The sequence below is a fragment of the Dama dama genome, chromosome 23 (assembly GCF_033118175.1).
Source record: "Dama dama isolate Ldn47 chromosome 23, ASM3311817v1, whole genome shotgun sequence".
In the NCBI taxonomy this organism is placed as follows: Eukaryota; Metazoa; Chordata; class Mammalia; order Artiodactyla; family Cervidae; genus Dama; species Dama dama.
Genome location: NC_083703.1, coordinates 51,860,818 through 51,878,139, shown reverse-complemented (window position 1 = coordinate 51,878,139; position 17,322 = coordinate 51,860,818). Strand labels below are relative to the sequence as shown.

Here is a 17,322-nt window from a genome sequence, read left to right as displayed (position 1 = left end):
CAGGTGCCTCCTTCCCAGCACCCCTGGGCCGCAGTGATGGAAACCTAGGTGTCTATGCTGACTATTCCTCTGGTGGGAGGAGCCTTTGCATTGGGAATGATTCCCGCCCTCACCAAGTCCCCACCCAGGCAGCACCTTCAGATAGATCTGGGAGCCACTTGACCTTGTCTCTCCCATACTAAACTATTAAATTTATGAAACAACATAATTCTTCTCCTTTTATAATTTTATCTTTAACTTTTTATTAGCTGGTATTTAGACTTACAGAAAAGTTACAACACTGCAAAAATGCTAGTGCTTCCTTTATATCCTTCACCCAGTTTGCCCTAACATCACCATCTTACCTGACCATAGTACAATTATTAAAACAAGGAAATTAACGTTGGTACAGGACACTTAACTGTAAATCCGTTTGCATTTCCCCAGTCTTCCCACTTATGTCCTTTGTCTGTTTCAAGATCCCATCCAGAATCCCACAATGCACTTAGTGGTCAGTGTTGCCTTAGTTTCTTCCAATCTGGCAGTTCCTCAGTCTTTCTTTACAAACTGGGTGCTTCCCTATCTGACTCTGCTCAGTGGGCACCCCCCTTCTCGAGGGAACTGTAAGCGATAAAAACTTCTTTCAATGGTACTGACCTCTGTGTGTCATTGTTCTGTCATCTCTATGAATCAGAATCCCACAGAGAACCTAGGAGGGGGCTTTAGCAAACACTCTCATTCAGCGCCTTTAACTGGTAGAGTGAAAGCAAGGCCTGAGCCTTGAGGCTGCAACTCTGCTGCCAGTGAGTGATTGCAAACATTTTCCAATTCTTCACATCTTCTGAAATGTGATTTTGCTGCTCCTCCCTGGAGTAAAGATGGAGTTTACCGCCCAACCCCTGGAATCCTATGACTTGCTTGGACCAACAGAATGTTATGGAAGTAAAACGTGCCTGTCATGGACTCTCAAGAAGCCTGGCAAGCTTCTTCTGCAGGACGAAGTGAGTAAGGTACTTGTCTCAAGATCACAACTACAGATTTTTTGTTTGTTTGTTTCAGTTTCCTAAAAGCCTTGGTATGGTAACTGATCCTGTCTTAAAATTTTGTTATTTTGCTCATCATGGACTTTGTACTAATTTTGATCTTTACAAAATATTACATTAAAATATTATTTATCTTGATTACTTTTTTTGTGCTCAAGGTAAGTGCCTCCCTTGTTGCACTCTAATCTGGGTTCTGCTCTCTTAGAACCCTCCCCAGCTGTTTGTAAACAGGCCTGGGCTAGCCTCTTAGAGAAATGAGAGACACAGAGCCCACTCTCCCCATCTCCCTACCCAAAAGCCAGCCAACCCCAAAAGCAGTGGCCAACAGTTGACTGCAAATGTTTTAAGTGAGGTGAGTTGAAACCAATCAAACCAGCAGCTGAGTTCAACCTAATTTGGCAACTCACAGAATTGGTTATTGTTTTAAGCTACTAAGTTTTGAGGTGGTTTTGTTATATAGCAATATCTGGATGATAAAGAAGGTCACTAAGCAACTCTTGCATAAAGCAAGGGGAGAGAGTAAATGGCTGCTAAGAGTGTTCATGGGAGGCAGGAGAGGTGGAGCCAAGGGATCATTCAAGCAAGGTAACACCATCCTATGCCCAGTACTTCTGGGGCCTGGCTGTCATCCAGACACCACCCTTTGCCACCCTCAGGGAGTCCCATGGTATTGAATTTACAGACAGAGAAGACTCACAGAGGGTCAAGGGCAACATGGCTTTCTTCTGACTTCTTTGAAGTCCTCTCCAAAATGGCTTCCTTTGTTCCCTCCCATGGAGTGGAGGAGGGCTTGATTAACATCCACAGTGAGGGGACTGCAGCAGCCCCGTGCTTCTCTAAAATCTCACCTGAGGACTAGGAATGGGGTGGGGCGGAGGATGCATCCGAAGGACAAGAGAGAACAGGACGCAGAAAGGGAAGTCCCAAGGATTTTGTTTTGCAGGGGTCAGGTTCCAGGGAAGTGGATTCAGTCTGAAATACAGGGCCCCTGGAGTCCAGGCTTCTGGCCCAGCAGTCACTGTCCTCCTAAGAGCTAGGTCTGAATAAAGTATGAGTAACAGACTCCTTTTATACAGTTCCATTCAGGTGACTGAACTAAACTGCATTGTACTGAACTGGACAGTGACTGCAGCCATGAAATCAGAAAGATGATTGCTTCTTGGCAGGAAAGCTATGACAAACCTAGACAGTGTGTTGAAAAGCAGAGACATTACTCTGCTGACAAAGGTCTGTATAGTCAGCACTATGGTCTTCCCAGTGGTCACGTATGGTTGTGACTGCTGGACCGTAAGAAGGCAGAGTGCCAAAGAATTGATGCCTTCAAACTGTGGTGTTGGAGAAAACTGAGACACCCTTGGACTGCAAAGAGATCCAACCAGTCAATCTTAAGGGAGATCAATCCTGAATATTCACTGGAAGCACTGATGCTGAAGCTGAAGCTCTAGTATTTTGGTCATCTGATGGGAACAGATGACTCATTGGAAAAGTCCCTGATGCTGGGAAAGATCAAGGGCAGGAGAAGAGGGCATCAGAGGATAACATGACTGGATGGCATCACCAATGCAATGGACATGAACTTAGGCAAACTCCAGGAGGTGGTGAGGGACAGGGAGGCCAGGGTGCTGCAGTCCATGGGGTCGCAAAGGAGGCGACTGGGGGACTGCACACCAACAGTCGGAGGCGACTGGGGGACTGCACACCAACACCAGACTCCTTGGACAGAGGCCTCTCTGGGTGCCCAGCCTGACCGAGCGCCCCCTAGTGACAGGAGGTCAGTGACTACATGGCCTTCACTCCCGGGTGGATGGATTCTTGCTTATGCTGCAAGGTGTACTCTAAGAGGATCCCACAGCCCTGAGGACTGGCGACAGCACTGTGCAAATTCAGATGAGGTTCCAGGGTCTTGGAATAGGTGGTATGGCAGTAATTCAGGGAAGAAATTTCGAAGCTGCCTGAAGGTGCAAGAAGTCAGCTGAGTTGCTGGCTCTTCCCCTGAGGGTCCGAGTTCCTTGGAGTGGCAGTCAGTAGCCACCTGTCCTTAAGTCTTCTCATGTCAGGAGTCACCAGAGACAGGATCTTGGCTTTTGGACTCCACCTGCTGAGAATGAAGTAGAGGTTCCAGGGAAGGGCTGGGACCCTTTCTCCTCCCTCAGGGAAAACCATAGAACTGCTTCCTCCCATCCCAGGACCTCCAGCAACTGGCCTCAGACAACAGCTTCTCCACAACGTCTGTCTCATTTCCATAATGTACAAGTTCAAAAACCTCCGAGTCAGCGACTGTGAGATGAGGAGCTAGAGGAAGATAAATGAACTACAGGAGGGGGAGGGCCCCACCTACCTTAGGGGTACAAGCAGGGCTATGAGGAACCGGCTTCTCAAGGTGGCTGTTGGGTTCTAGCAGAGTTCTCAAGGTCTGGGAAGCAACAGGTGGGGGAAGAGTGCTGTGAACAAAGGTGGCAAGAGTCCCTGGTACAGGGTGGGGCACAGGGCTCAAGGTGATTGGGTGCTAGGTGGAGGAGGGGCCCGGCTGGAAAGAGAAGACAAGAGCCCATCCCTTCCCTTCCCTCCCCATCTCCTACTGTGCCTCACTCACCCAAGGGCTGGGGCTCTCGAGGGGATGTCAGGCCCAACTCCAGTGGGTGGGTGCTGCCCAGAAGGTGGCCTCTGCGTGGGCCATCTTTGGATCTGGGCAGTGGGTTAGAGACCAGGAGACTGAGATAGCGACCATTAGCATGGGACCCTGGGGCTGCTTCCCTGCGGTAGAGGCTTACACCCAGGTGACTCTCTCCAGCTCCCTTCCTGCTCCCTCCTGAGGGGAACCCTAGAGACTTATGCTTCCCAGGGCCTTGGACACTTTCTCTCTCCAACCCTGACATTTTCCCCAAACTCTGGCACACCCCAACATCTTCCAGCTGTTGATGTCACTCAGGTCCCAAAGAGGGATGGACTTCCTCTCCCAGTGGTACAGGTGTCTGTGCTTCTTGCTCTTGGGTGGCCCTGCTGCCCTCGAAGACTCTGAGTTATGCTCAGCTGCTCACACCTCATCTTCCAGGGCCTTAACACTTCCTTTGATATCTCTTTGAAACAACAGTCTCAATACTTTACCTGGTGATGACATGTAGTTGCTGCCTCCTGTAAGCCCCCAGTGATGACATACCAAGCTCTGACCACCTTGATCCTCTGCTCACAGACCCACAATCAACACTCTTATGTCAAGGCCCTTTCAGCTGTGCCCTGCTCCTGTTTGGGATGCCCTGTATTCCCATCTCCAGTCCAAACCATGCCTTCTCCCCCGTTTTGCCCAGAATGTTCCCAAGGCCAGGCTGTGTCAGATGTGGTCAAAGGGGGCCTGCCTTGCCCCGCACCCAGTGAGGAGGCAGCCCTAGACTGACAATACCTGGTATCATGTGGTCCTCACCCCAGGTCATGGAGCTCTGTGTTAGGGGCAGGTCCTTGGCACAAGGCAGCCAGCACCATAGCTGCCCAGTGACAAAGAAAGTAAAGGTGTGTTGGCCCCAGCATTTGGGAACTTGAAGGCGGTAACAGCAGAGATTTAGGCAGAGGAAATATCAGAGGGCTGAAAGTTCATGAGAGAGAAACTGGAGAGGCCTTGAAGAGCACAGTGGAGCAGGAGTTGCACTATGAGCTGGTGGAAAAACAGGGTAAAGCCAAGGATAAAGCAGCCTCTTGGTGGGAGAAACAGGAGACAAGGGGGTACTGGAAAAGGGGTGCTGAAGCACAGTAATGGGGGCCGTGGGAGCCCTGCATGGACCTACACCTTTGGCTTCACTGGAAGACCACTGGGGCCTTCTGCTCAAGGCTTCTTCCCATTGCTTCTGCCTGCCTCTCTGCCCCTGAGGGCAACAGACCCCACCCCAGCTACGCCAGGTCCAGCAGAGCTCTGCGGAGCAGAAGCTTAGAGCTCAGTGCCTACCCCCTGCACATGAGGTCCCTCCTTGAGCCCCAGAAGCGTTGTTGGAGACAGAGTCCTGGCTGCCGGCAGCAGCACCAGGCCAGGCCAGCCCCGGGCAGCAGAGGGAGCACAGAGCTAAGGATCACCGCCAGCGTGAAGGTGTCCCAGTCTGCAGAGGACAGGGTAGTCTGAGTCCTGAGTGCGCAACGTGGCTCCTCCCCACCTGCCCTCCCTCCCCCCTACACCCGTGGGCGCACTTTGAGGGCGCACAGGACCGCTGTCCACACTACCGCCCAACCCTGGCTTGTCACAGGAAGGCGGAGCCCAGCCTGGAGCACAGTGACAATTACGGTTACTATTGCAAACCTGCAGAGGAAGAGAGAAAAGGAGGGTCCCATGAGATTGCGGACTCCCAGGGTCAACCCCCACACACCTTTCGGGCCACTCACCCCGCGGCCGTGGCAGGCCATCAGGCAGAGCTCCAGCTCTCGGAAGGTAGTGTTCTGGCAGCGCCTTTCCTGGCACACCTGTGGGCAGTGAGGGCACTAGGCAGTGAGGGGCAGTGAGGCTTTGACCCATGGGACTCAAGTGGCAGCGAGGGCTTGGGTGGGCAGGGCTCACCATTCTAGGCCCACACTGGGTGCCTGCCTCTACCAGGCCCAAGTCAGGCGGGTCTAGCTGGGCACCGGGCTGCACGGAAGCTCCCCTGCAAGTCACCTCGCGGCTGCCCAGGTGTACGGTGGAGTCCACCGGAACCGCGTGTGGCACCAGTGGGCTCTGCTCCCCGCCCTGGCACTGCAGTTTCCCACACTGCGCATCCCTAGGGAGAAGCGGAGGTGGTCAAACCGCGTGGTGTTTCTCCATACTCTCTTCCCCAGCTTCCCTTCCCTCCGCTCCCCACCTCTGCGCACAGGGTACGAAGCTGCCGTCTCCCTGCTGGCCGCAGTTCCCCTGGGCGTCTCCCGCGGAGTTCACGACCTGGAAGCAAGCCTCCGGGGCTGGACGCGAGCCTGAGGAAGCAGGGGCCGGACTGGGGACAGCCCAGCCTGGAGCCACGCCCCTTCTGCCTCAGTTTCCCTGCCCGCTCCCCCCCCCCCCCCCCCGCACACCTCCCCTAGAGCACCAAGCAGCGCAAACTGCGGAGGGCGCTCCTGGGCTCACCAGGCCCCCAGAGCTGCTGGCACTGCTGCTCCAGCGTGGGACACGCGCCGTCCCGGCAGTAGCCGCGGCCTCTGGCGCAGGGCGAGCCGTCCAGTAGGTAAACGTCTGGCGGGCAATAAGGGGAGGCTCCGGTGCAGAATTCAGGGAGGTCACAGTCGCCCGCAGCCGGGCGGCATGGCGTGCCCGCCGGCTTCAGCTACGCAGGTGACCCGGGTGAAGGGAAGGTGGCGAGGCATAGAGAGAAAACGAACAGAGTTCACTTCTAGAGCGCCAGTCGGACACGGGAGAGCCCGGTGGGGAAGTTCAGGAGAACCCATGCACTGAGCAGTGCCAGCACCCACAAGGGAACCCGAGGGCGCCAATTAGCCAAGACCAACAGGCCGGCTCCCAAGTGCCCCCCACCCTCACCCCGGAGCCTCCCATACCCTCACCAGGCAGTGTGCGCAGCAGCCGCCGTAGGCGCATTGGGCTCCCGCACGCAGCGAGCAGTTGTGGGCAAGGCAGCAGGAGCCGGGGCACTCCTGGAGCCGGGAAGGCGAGGAGAGACCAGGTGAGGCTGCAGCGCCCAGACCTCCGGGGAGGGGGCGGGCGGGAGCCAGTTTGGTCCCCCGGGGCTGGTCTTGCGGACCCCACCTGGCCGGCGCCGCAATCGCACTCCTCGCCCTTTTCTACAAAGCCGTTCCCGCAGCGCGCCTGCGGCACCAGGAGCCCGGAGTCCGGCGCGTTGGAGAGGCAAGCGCCCCCTCCCTTTCGGAAGAAGGCGCGCAGCTGGCGGCGGCTGCAGGCGCTAAACACGCGCGGGAACGGGTGCCTACGGGCGGGGGAGGGCGTCGGGCGTGCGGGGACCACCCCCGCCAACCCCTGCGTGTCTCCAGTCCCCCCCACCCTCCAGCACACTGGTGCTTGACCAAGCAGCCGGTAGATGCGCAGACACCGCCTGCGCGACAGACAGCTCGAATTCTCTAGAGGCAGAACCCAGAGAGGGTAAGTAACTCGCGCAAAGTCACACAGCCAGCGCGAGGCAGGAGGGTGTGACGCCAGGAGCAAGCAGCCCAGGACCCAAGGTCAAATCCCGACCCAGCGCCACTCTTCCCGGGGTTGGAGTCACCTCGAAAGGTTGTTCCGAAAATAATTTATCACATCATGGGAATCCACTTTGCCTGCTTTAGGGCGGGAACTGTTACCATCATCCCGATTTCACGGAAGAAACAGGGATAACCATTTCTCCCACAGAAAGTCAGCAGGGGAAGGCCCAGGCCCCGCCCGGCAGCCCCGCCCCCGCATCCCCCGCATCCCCGCACCCCGGCACCACGGCCCCGCGCGGATACCCAGTAGCCGCCGCCATCACGCAGCCGCCCTGCTCCACCGCTGCCTCCGCGCAGCAGCCGTGGGGGTCGTGGCTGAGGCCGAGGCTGTGGCCTATCTCGTGGGCCATGGTGGCCGCAGCACCCATGGAGAACTCCGAGTGGTCCTGGGAGGACGTGGCTACGGTCACCGCGGGCTGCGAGGACCACCCCCCGGCACCTCTCCTCCCGCTTCAGTCCCAGGTGATGCTCACGGTGGTCACGCCTCCAGAGCTCTCCGTGAGGCACATGCCCTCGACGGGCGCCAGGCCCACTGTGGCACCGCGGAAAGCTTGGCCCCTGAGAGCGGAGCGCGGCATGACCGGGCTGGCCTGGAGTCCGCGCCGCCCGGCTGGGACCGCGTGGGGGTAGGTGGCACCCACGTGAGCAGCTGAGCGGAGTCGTGTGGCCGCAGCGCCCACAGCCCCCGGCGCCACTGCAGGAAGGCCCAGAGCGTGGCGTTCGCGTCTGGCGTGACGCGGCTCTGGTCCTGCTCGGTCCACACTTCCAGGCCGGTCAGCACCACCTGAATGTCCAAAGTCCTGAGAATCTGCGGGAGCCGGGGAGCAGGCTGAAGCGGATCACCGCCTTGGTGCCTGGGCTCCTCCATGGGATCACCCCTTTTTTCTCCCCTCCGTTCCCTCTCCGTATCTCCAAGTCTGCCCCGTCACAGTCACCCCCAGAAGGGCTCTCTCCCTGCCGACCCAACCTGATCCACATAATTGGCCACCTCCAGAAGACGCTGTTTGACGTGGTTCAAGTTCCGGTGCTGAGTCAAAAACTAGAGAGACAGAGATACGGCGGCGGTGGGACGACAGGCTGAACTGACCCCAGCCAGGCTCTCCAACCTCCTTGGGGCTTCTCTCACCAGTGTGTGGTCCGCCACTATGTACAGCTCCAGGTACCTCGGACTTTGGAAGGACTCCCGCCTCTCCTGGGTAGGGGGTGGCAATGGTGATCCTGAGTGGCAGGCTGCCGGGCTTGAACCCTGACCACCAACCCCAGTTCTCAGAGAGCACAAAGTTAACTCTAAAATATTTTTGCTAGAATTTGTTCCTTCAGCTTCCCAAATAAAAATATCAGGACAGGACGCCCTAAGTTGGGGCTGCACTGTTCCTGTCTCTTCTGATTTTAAAGGGCTTTGGATACTCCATTCCCACCCCTGCCCATGCCCCTGACCCTGATCTGGGTGGCACACGAAAGGCTGGTCATGTCCCTTTTGTCCCTTGGGTCCCCGTGGCCACAGGCTCCTTTCGTGCTGAACATCTGCTCCACCCGGAAGATCCTATGGGTCAAGAGGTCCTTGGAGTCCCCAGCTGGCCAGGGATGCACATAATAGCTGGCATTGCTGCTGAGTGTGATCAGGCCCCTAGAGTGCAAAGGGGTGCAGGGGAGGGCAGTCAGGGGACATCTTTCCCTAGCCCCAGGCCCAGCCTCCTCCCCCAGAACTCCTCACCTCATCCCAGAGCAGATGCTGAGGACCACCCAGGAGTCCGGGAAGCCCCTCACATGCCCATGGTAGTGGCAGTGATCCTGGAGAGCAAAGGACCAGCCCCAAATCTCAGCCAGGGCTGAAGTGGAGGGGCAAGAAAGAAAGCATGGTGGGAGACTAGCTCCAGCTTCTCCTTAGAACAGGAGGAGAAGGGGGAAACGGTGGAGAGGCCCTCAGGGGTGCATCCCCAGCACTCGTCACCCTGTCCTCAGGGCCCTTGGAAGCATCTCACCTTGTGGTTGGGGAACAGCACTACTGGCCGCCCATCTGGGCTGTAGTGGGTTTCTGTGTATCCTGGGGCCAGCAGCCTGCTGGGAGGGGGTGTTGCAGAAATTACCTAATCCAGCCCTGCCTCCCCCTCTGGTCTTCCTCCTTAAATGCTAATTGAGTAGCTCTATGAGTGAGTCAAAGTAATGTCATGTCTTTTGATGATTTTGAACTGTGGTGTTGGAAAAGACTCTTGAGAGTCCCAAGGAGATTCAGCCAGTCCATCCTAAAGGAAATCAGTCCTGAATATTCATTGGAAGGACTGATGCTGAAGCTGAAACTACAATATTTTGGCCACCTGATGCGAAGAACTGACTCATTTGAAAAGCCCCTGATGCTGGGAAAGATTGAAGGTGGGAGAAGAGGATGAGATGGTTGGATGGCATCACCGACTCAATTGGCATGAATTTGAGTAAACTCTGGGAGTTGGTAATGGACAGGGAGGCCTGGCGTGCTGCAGTCCATGGGGTGGCAGAGTCAGACACGACTGAGCGACTGAACTGAACTGATGAGTGAGGCACAGGGCTAGCACTGAAGAAGCAGCCAAGGTGTGTCTTATATGGGCTTCCCTCATAGCTCAGTTGGTAAAGAATCTGCCCATCATGTGGGAGACCTGGGTTTGATCCCTGCGTTGGGAAGATCCCCTGGAGAAGGGAAAGCCTACCCACTCCAGTATTCTGGCCTCAAGAATTCCATGGACTGTATAGGCCATGGGGTCCGGAAGAGTCAGACAACGCTGAGCGACTTTCACTTTCAAGGTGTCTCTTAGAGAAAGGAAAGGAGTGACTGTGCATTGCTTAGCTCTGAAAAATCTTGGGCAAGAGGGAGCAAGGTGAAGGTCAGGAAGGAGTCTTGGTAATTGCTTAGATGTGGAAATGGGAGTGTGGGGAGCACCAGGGAGGAGCAGGAACAGGGGAAAGTTTGTGGTTCTCTTGGGACCTGTGGCAGGCAGCTGGATCCACAGGTCAGGGGTATTAGAGAGATCGGGCAGGAGGACAGTCAGGAAACACTGCCAAGAAGGTGGACCTTGGAGCCAAGAAGTGTGAACTCCTTAGGTGGCCCTGGCTGCTGCCTATCCTTGTTGGATATCTGGACAAACCTCTAGTCCAGAAGTCCCCACCATTTTTGGCACCAGGGACCAGTTTCATGGAGGACAATTCTTCCATGGATGGGGATGAGGTGGGGTTGGTAGGGGTGGGATGGTGTGGGGATGATTCAAGTGCATTACATTTATTGTATTTCTATTATTTCTATTTATTCTATTTCTATTTATTTCTATTATTTACATTATTCCATTTCTATTTATTTCTATTATTACATCAGCTTTATTTCTATTATTTATTTCTATTGTTACATCAGCTCCACCTTAGATCATCAGGCATTAGATCCTAGAGGTTGGAGACCCTTGCTCTGGGGCACCTCCTCCCACTCAAAGTTCCTTCAAATCTCCTCAGGCTCCCAGATCCTACATATCTCCCCAGCTGTCTTTCACTGAGGCTCACCCCCTACTTCCAGAGAAAACAGAAATCACACCTGCAGATCCCACCCGAATGAGCAGGGATGCTCCTCCTCTCCTTCTCCAGACCCCACTCAAGTAATGATTTCATCTTCAGGCTTCACCTCACCAGCATCCTTCCCACCAAGATGGATCAACCACAAGTCAATTTCTCTTTGAAGAAAATCCTTCATCCCTCTCCACCTTGGCCTCTTTACCCCAAAACTGCCCCCAAAGGCTTGTGATGCCTGCTTCTCCACTCTCCAGTCTTTCCCCCTCCTCCAGCTTTGCTCCCCAACTCCACCCACATACTCAAACCTAGGGAGGAGGTGATGTGATCACCTCTTTTAACACATGGGGATATTGAACTCCAGAGAAACTATAGTTAGGCATGGTGGAACCTGAGTTTGTTCTCAGTGCATGGGGTCAAATAAAAAATGTGTATGAAGGGTGCTCAGAACAGTGCCTGTGATGAAACAAGCCCTTGATAAATGAGAGATGTTGATAATACAATTTAGATGGTTTCAAGAACCCACTCTCCATCTTAGACACTCACTTCACCCAGGCCAGCTCTGCTTGTTCATTCAGCAACTCAAAATCTTTGGGTTTGCACTATCCTGGACACTCAGCACCAAGATGGCCTTCTGTGATCTGGTTCTACCAGGACTCCCCAAATTTGTTTCTCTTTGCTCCCTTCCCTATAGAAGGAGACTCCCCAGGCAAGCCAGACGAATTGCTACCCCCTGAATGTGCCTTGACCTTTGTAGCCACTGTACTTTTGTGCCTGGCATTCCTGCCTTCTGGACCACCTGCCCATTCTTGGAATCCATCTTGGATTCTCTTTTGACTCAGCACACCCTATGAGCACCCAGCAGGTGATGCTCACTCATTCATGGCAGGAAGCTGACAAGATGTTTTTGGGGCTGGGATAAGAGATATGCCCCACAGAGAATCCAGCCTCAATAACCCATTTCAGTCTCGAGGGAGCCAGTCGTGGGCCAGCATTGGCTCTCCCTGTCACCTGTACCTCCTCCTCTGGGCTCTCACCCCATCCAGCCTCCCTCTGGGGATCCCATCAGTCCCTGCCCCCAGCAGTGATCCTTCCTCAGAGAGAGGGGTAGTTCTTGGCTCCCAGCTCTTTCCCCAACCTGGTACTCACTGATTCTTCTCCAGCTCTAGCAGGAGTTCCTGACCTTCAGCCTCCAAGGCCACCAGCCTCACTTCTAGGTTTGGGACCTGGGCAAGAAGGAGTGGGCATGAGAGGGTGGGCATCCAGGTCCTCTGCCTGCCAGGGAGCAGGAGGAATATAGAGGTAGCTGACAAGGGAGTTCACGGGGAGAGCACGGAGCAGAAGACCTCCACTCGCCGTGGTGGGTGTGGGTGGGTGCGGGTTGCGAACATGCAAAGATGTTCCCAAACTTAGAATGTCTGTTCTAACAGCAGCCATTTGATAGAACATTCTAGGTTCACTCCGCATCCTCCCTGGAGAGACGAAGGGTTTCAGAAAGATGCCATTCCTTGCCTGAGGGCCCTGGGCTCTTCTGGCCTTCCCTCCTCTTTCATGCCCAGAAGGCTCCCTCCACACAAGGAAGACAGCGCCATCCTGAAGATGTTGATGCTGGGGAGTGGGGGAGCCACGGCTTGGGCCTCCTCACAACCTCTCCTTTCGCTCCCTGTAGGATTCAGACTTAGTACCTCCACCTCCAATGCTGACAAACTCCTCCCCCCACCACCAAATTTTCCTACACCCCCAGTAGGCTCACCTCACACCTGCTTCCCTGAGCCTGAAAAGTAAACCCTGACCCACAACCCAGGCCAAGAGAACACTGGCTTTCTTCTCGGCTGGATGTCAGGAGGGGGAGCCGGAGCCAGCCTGCCCATCTCTCCTTCCCCCTACCTTCTTTGCAGCTTCCACCCTGTGGGAGTACCCCATCTGCCCCTCTTTGTCCACTCAGCCTGGCTGGGGGCCCAGAGTTGGAGCGAGCTGGGAGCCTCCTGAAGAGCGGCTGTGTCTTTGGAATGCTGGCCTTCACCCTGGCTGGCCCTTCCCTCTATCCCACAATGCACTGTCCTGGGCCTCAGGCCAAGAGGCTGAGTCTTGTTGGGGGGGCCCTTCCTCTGCAGGTGGGGAGCAAATGGTCCCTTCCCCCAGCCTAAAGCCCCCCCACCCCCACCCCCACGCCCCAAGCATGAGCTCATGTGGCCGGAATGCCACTTGTTTTATTGGAGAAAGGTCTGCACTAGGGAAAGGAGGCAGTCCAGATGGGAAGCATCCCCTTGCCCCCCTCCCATCCCTCCTTCTGTTCTCTGCGGCCCCTGCTGTCCTCATTTCTCCCCTCCGGTGACCCTACCACTCATCATGCACTCCATCTCCAACCTGAAATGGAGGTGTTGCCTGCCTCAAGGACACGACTCCCTGCCACGCTGTCTGCTGTCCTCATCTTGGCAGGCTTCTCAGGGACAGAGACAGTGGGAAAAGCAAAGCCCCTCTGGCATTCCCCTCCTGTTTGGTCACAACCCAGCCCAGGCCCAGAAGGAGGTCTACAGTCAGGGTGGCCCCAGCATGTGAGGAACAGTTTCAAATCTCAGGCCAGCACCATGTTGACCACTTGAATTGAGGCCCTGAGGGTCTGGGGGACCCAGGGAGGGCCCTAGATTGAGCGGTGCTGGCCCTGGGGGTGCCCTGGCCTTCATGGCAGTGCTCTTCTGCCTTCTTCCTTGCAGGCTTGGACAGTGGGTTGTCCTCTCTTTCCTGATAATTCAGGATGAATAGGCCCCTCAAGGCGTGGGGGACATTGGCCAATGGTTTGAAGTTTTTCAGACCTTAGCAGGCCTCAGGCTTATGGATTAAAGAGCTGCGTGACCTTGAGCAGTTTCTGCAAGTTTTCTGGGCTTGTCTGCCCCTCTGTGAAATGGGCACACAAAGGATGTTGGGCTCCGTGGCACATACAGAGGGGGACAAGGTTATTCTGGAAGTGTGTGATGGATGGCTGTTGGGAGGAGACTGGGGTAGAGCATCCATAAGAAACAAAACAGGGTGGGCTTGCATCTAAGGGCAGAAGTAGACCCTGCATGAGTCAGTAAGGTTGAAGTTTCAGGCCCCTAAATGACAGGGTCCTGGCGAGGACAGCAGTGCATCCAGTGTCACTTTGCAAAAAGAAGATATTTTGGTGCTTTCTTAAAAAGGTCCCTGAAAAACTTTAGGCCCCACGAACTCCGGCTACACCTCTGCCTGATGGGATGGGGCGGCCTGAATAATACTGGAAAGAGAGGGTTAGGGAGGAGGTGGGGGAGAGGAAACTGGAAAATGACATCCATATGTGCAGCCTCTCTCCATCTAGATGTCTCCCACCCCCACCCGCCAAACCTTTGGGGAGGGGCCTAAAGGACTCTGGAAATCTAGGGACCCTAGCAAAACTGCCATGCTGAAATCTGAGGAGAGGCAAAGGGGCCGAGAGACTCTGGGCCTCTACACGGGAAGGGATAGCCTGGTACTGACCGCTTCCTCCAGGGTGACCATGCGCTGGGGTCGTCCATCTAGGCTCCAGTGCAGAATGACTGGCTTTCCAAGGGTGTTTCCTGGGGTGAGGACAGAGCAGAAGGTAAGAGGGACCGGAGGGACAGAGGGAAGTTGGAGACAAGACAGGGATAGAGTTAGAGGATGTCAGCAGGCAGGAACAGGACACTTCATCTTCAATACTCAAAGGTTTAGCCCGGAGAAGGGTGACTATCCATAGGGCATCCTTGGAACCCAGGAACTGCCAGGGAAGCAGAAGAGAGAGGAGTCTGGGAAGAACAACTCAGCTGGGGACTCAGGAACTCTAATGACCTTGGGAGGGGAAAACGGGGATCAAAGATCACAAGGAAGAGACCAAGGCCCCCAAAACAGAGGGTAAAGGAAATGGGAGGCAGCTTCGGGTATTTTTAGATAGGGCAGCAAAGGCTTTTAGGGTGAAAGATCTGTGAAGAGAGGATGCCTGTTTCTCTGCCACCATCTGAGAAAAACAACAACCAGATGTTGCCCAGAGCTTCCCCTGGGGCTTTGTGCTAGGAGCAGGGCTTCCAGGGACCCTGGCCCAGAAGCCCTCTTTGTGAGTCGAGGGGGGGGGGGGGGCTTGTTTTGGAGTTAGAGCCTGAGTGCTCCCAGGCTGGGAATGCTTAAGGGGGCTCCAGGAACCAAGCATTACTCAGAAGGCGCCTGGAATGCTCCCCTGGAATGCTCCCAGTCCCCCCTAGTGGGCCCCAGAAACTCTCACCACACCCACACCCGCCCTGAAGGAATCAGACCTTAGGCTGCCCAGAACTTGCAGGCAACCTTCCCGCCCCTCTGGTACTCAGTCCCTGGGGAAGCCTAGCTCCCAGAACTGACCGCTCCCCAAACCCACCCCAGCCCTGTCCCCAGTGCCGACCAGGCTGAGATGGCTGCCTGTGGAAGTGGCTCAGCTCCTGCCAGACCACCTCAACTCCTTTCTCCTTCTCCATCTCCTCCTCTAGACCCCATCATCAGAGACCTGGGATAGCAGCAGCTCCAGGAAGTCTCCCTCTGCCAAATCCTCCTTGAGTGGGTCAGCAGTTGCCGTTAAGGAGATGGGGGTGGGGGTAGGGAGGTGCAGGACCTTGGAATGGAGGCTGAAGGGCTAGTACAGGGAGGGGTCTGAGTGCATGAGGGAAGCCATGGTGGGGTCTCAGGCCAGAGAGGATTTAACTAGCTCCAACTGGCCCTGGGCTTCCCAAGGGGGAGAGGGGAAGGGGTGCACATGTGAGTGTGGGTTGGGGGTTCTCTCCTGGCCCTGCGCACACACACTGGCCCTTGGTACCTTGATGCGGGCAGGGAGGCAGAGACGGAACTGTAGTGACTAGGTGGATGGGAGTGGAAACAGAGGAGTCAGTGTGGTGGTGGGGAGCACAGAGCCCCTCTTCATTCCTCCCAGGGGTTTCTTCATCGTCCCCAGACCTCAGGCTAAAGCAGGAGCACTGGAATGCCTGTGGACCATCCCCAAAGGCCTGAGGGCTGTTGTCCCTCCCCAAGCACATCCCAGAACACAGCAGGATCCTAGCCCTGTGCCCCTCACTGTGACACCCCTACCCCCTGCACAGTGCTCTGGAACCCAAGGCTGCCGTCCCCTTCTTGCCCCTGGTCAGGCACTTGATGTGCAGGAGAGACTTTTGTCAACCCCATCTCACAGAGAGTTTGGAGGGGTCACTCTAAGAAGAGACAGAGCTAGAGGCTTCCCTCAGGGCCCTGCTATCAGGCACCTTCTGTTTGAAGCAGTTGCTATCTAACCAAACAAGGCAACAGTATAAACAATATACACACTGTCCCAGAGCCCGGGATGAGGCAGTGAACGTGGGATGATGCAGGAGTGTGGAGGCCACAGCTAGTCCCTTAGTGTGAGGCCACAGCAGGGACTCCAGGGCACCAGTGGTCTGGGGCTTCCTGGAGGACCGAGCACCACTGAACCCTAGGAAATGGAGGTCCAGGGACCTTCACACTGGCAGATGGGGCCAGAGCAGAGAATCCAGAGGAGCTTGGGGGTGCTAAGAGGGGAAGGGGCCCTGCCACTCTGCTTAACCATTGGCACAGGGCATCTGGGGGCGAGATGTCAGCCTAACTACAGTTGACAGTCCCTGGGCATTTCCTACGGAGACTTTCCCAAACCCTCCCCAGGGCCTGTGCTGGCCCGCGGGATTCCCGGGGATTTCTGAACCTCCATCCCGACAGTGCCTCCCCTGACCCTGGGGGGCACTTCTCACTCACCTTGGAACTCCCCGGTCCCCCACACCGGCCACGGTAGTCCCAGTAGCAGCAGCAGCCCCAGTGTGGGCGACCCTCGAGCTCCCCGAGACCCCGGACGCATAGCTCTGAGCGCCCAGCGTCGTCGCTGCGGCTCCCGGCTCCCGGCTCCACCCCGGCTGGATCGCCGCCGACCCACGCCCTATACAGCCGGCCCTCCCGCTGGCACCCCCTCCTCGCGGGACCCCGCGCGGAGCCCCGCCTGCCCCTGCCACCATCGCCGCCCATCCGTCCTGACCCCAGGCCGGCGGCGTGTGCCCCCGGGGAGCCAGATCCATCCCCTAGAGCTCGGAGGGCCGGGGGCGGGAATCTGTGCGGTCCCCGCTTGCGAGACCCTGCCGAGCCGGCCCGCAGCTTAGGTCTCAGAGGGCCCGCTACTCGTGGGGATAGGAAGTGAGATGGGGCAGGGACCCCCAAGAAGGGTTTTTGAGAACCCGAGCGGGGAAGCAGAGACAGTGCTAGGGGCCACCTGTGGCTGCCCTGGTCTGCTCGAGTAGCGCCCTCCTCCGCGGTCTTTCGGAGCAGACCTTAGTCCTCACCTTGCCACCAGTCCTGCCCAGAGTGGCCCGGGTGACCGCGACAGGCAGCTGCGGCCACGGCCCCAAGCTAACCTCTGTGCCACAGGGACCCCAGCCCCTGCCCGCCGAGGCTCGCGGGTGGAGGCTGGACTAGTGGAGGCCCCGGGCCCGGGGTTCCCGCCCGGCACAGACAAGGCAGCAGGACAGGCGGGCGGAGAGTGGGGCAGCCCTTTCTTTGTCCCGGGTGGTGGCAGATGGGGGCAGGCGGGCAGGGCGCGAATGGCACAAAGCCGTAGACTCCCACACTCCCTTTGGGC

At 56.4% G+C, this 17,322-nt stretch overlaps 1 protein-coding gene across 3 annotated transcripts; it reads right to left on the bottom strand.

Annotated features, from left to right (window-relative positions):
• Window positions 1–217: 217 nt before the first annotated feature.
• Window positions 218–16,594, bottom strand: ADAM33 (ADAM metallopeptidase domain 33). 3 transcript variants are annotated; one of them, XM_061126708.1, is made up of 22 exons: window positions 16,452–16,594; window positions 14,193–14,272; window positions 11,853–11,929; window positions 9,164–9,242; window positions 8,896–8,972; window positions 8,619–8,808; window positions 8,308–8,373; window positions 8,149–8,220; window positions 7,823–7,989; window positions 7,655–7,739; window positions 7,425–7,567; window positions 6,730–6,907; window positions 6,522–6,617; window positions 6,097–6,292; window positions 5,837–5,945; window positions 5,557–5,755; window positions 5,385–5,462; window positions 5,193–5,301; window positions 4,957–5,104; window positions 3,616–3,707; window positions 3,361–3,435; window positions 218–3,120 (listed from the first exon to the last, which is right to left on the bottom strand). In XM_061126708.1, exons 1-21 carry the CDS (start codon window positions 16,549–16,551, stop codon window positions 3,398–3,400), a joined length of 2,379 nt encoding a protein of 792 aa, XP_060982691.1. In that variant the 5' UTR covers window positions 16,552–16,594; the 3' UTR covers window positions 218–3,120; window positions 3,361–3,397. The 3 variants fall into 3 exon arrangements, with proteins under 3 accessions (XP_060982691.1, XP_060982690.1, XP_060982692.1); XM_061126707.1 differs by having other exon boundaries at window positions 5,385–5,480; window positions 6,528–6,617; XM_061126709.1 differs by having other exon boundaries at window positions 6,528–6,617.
• Window positions 16,595–17,322: the final 728 nt, after the last annotated feature.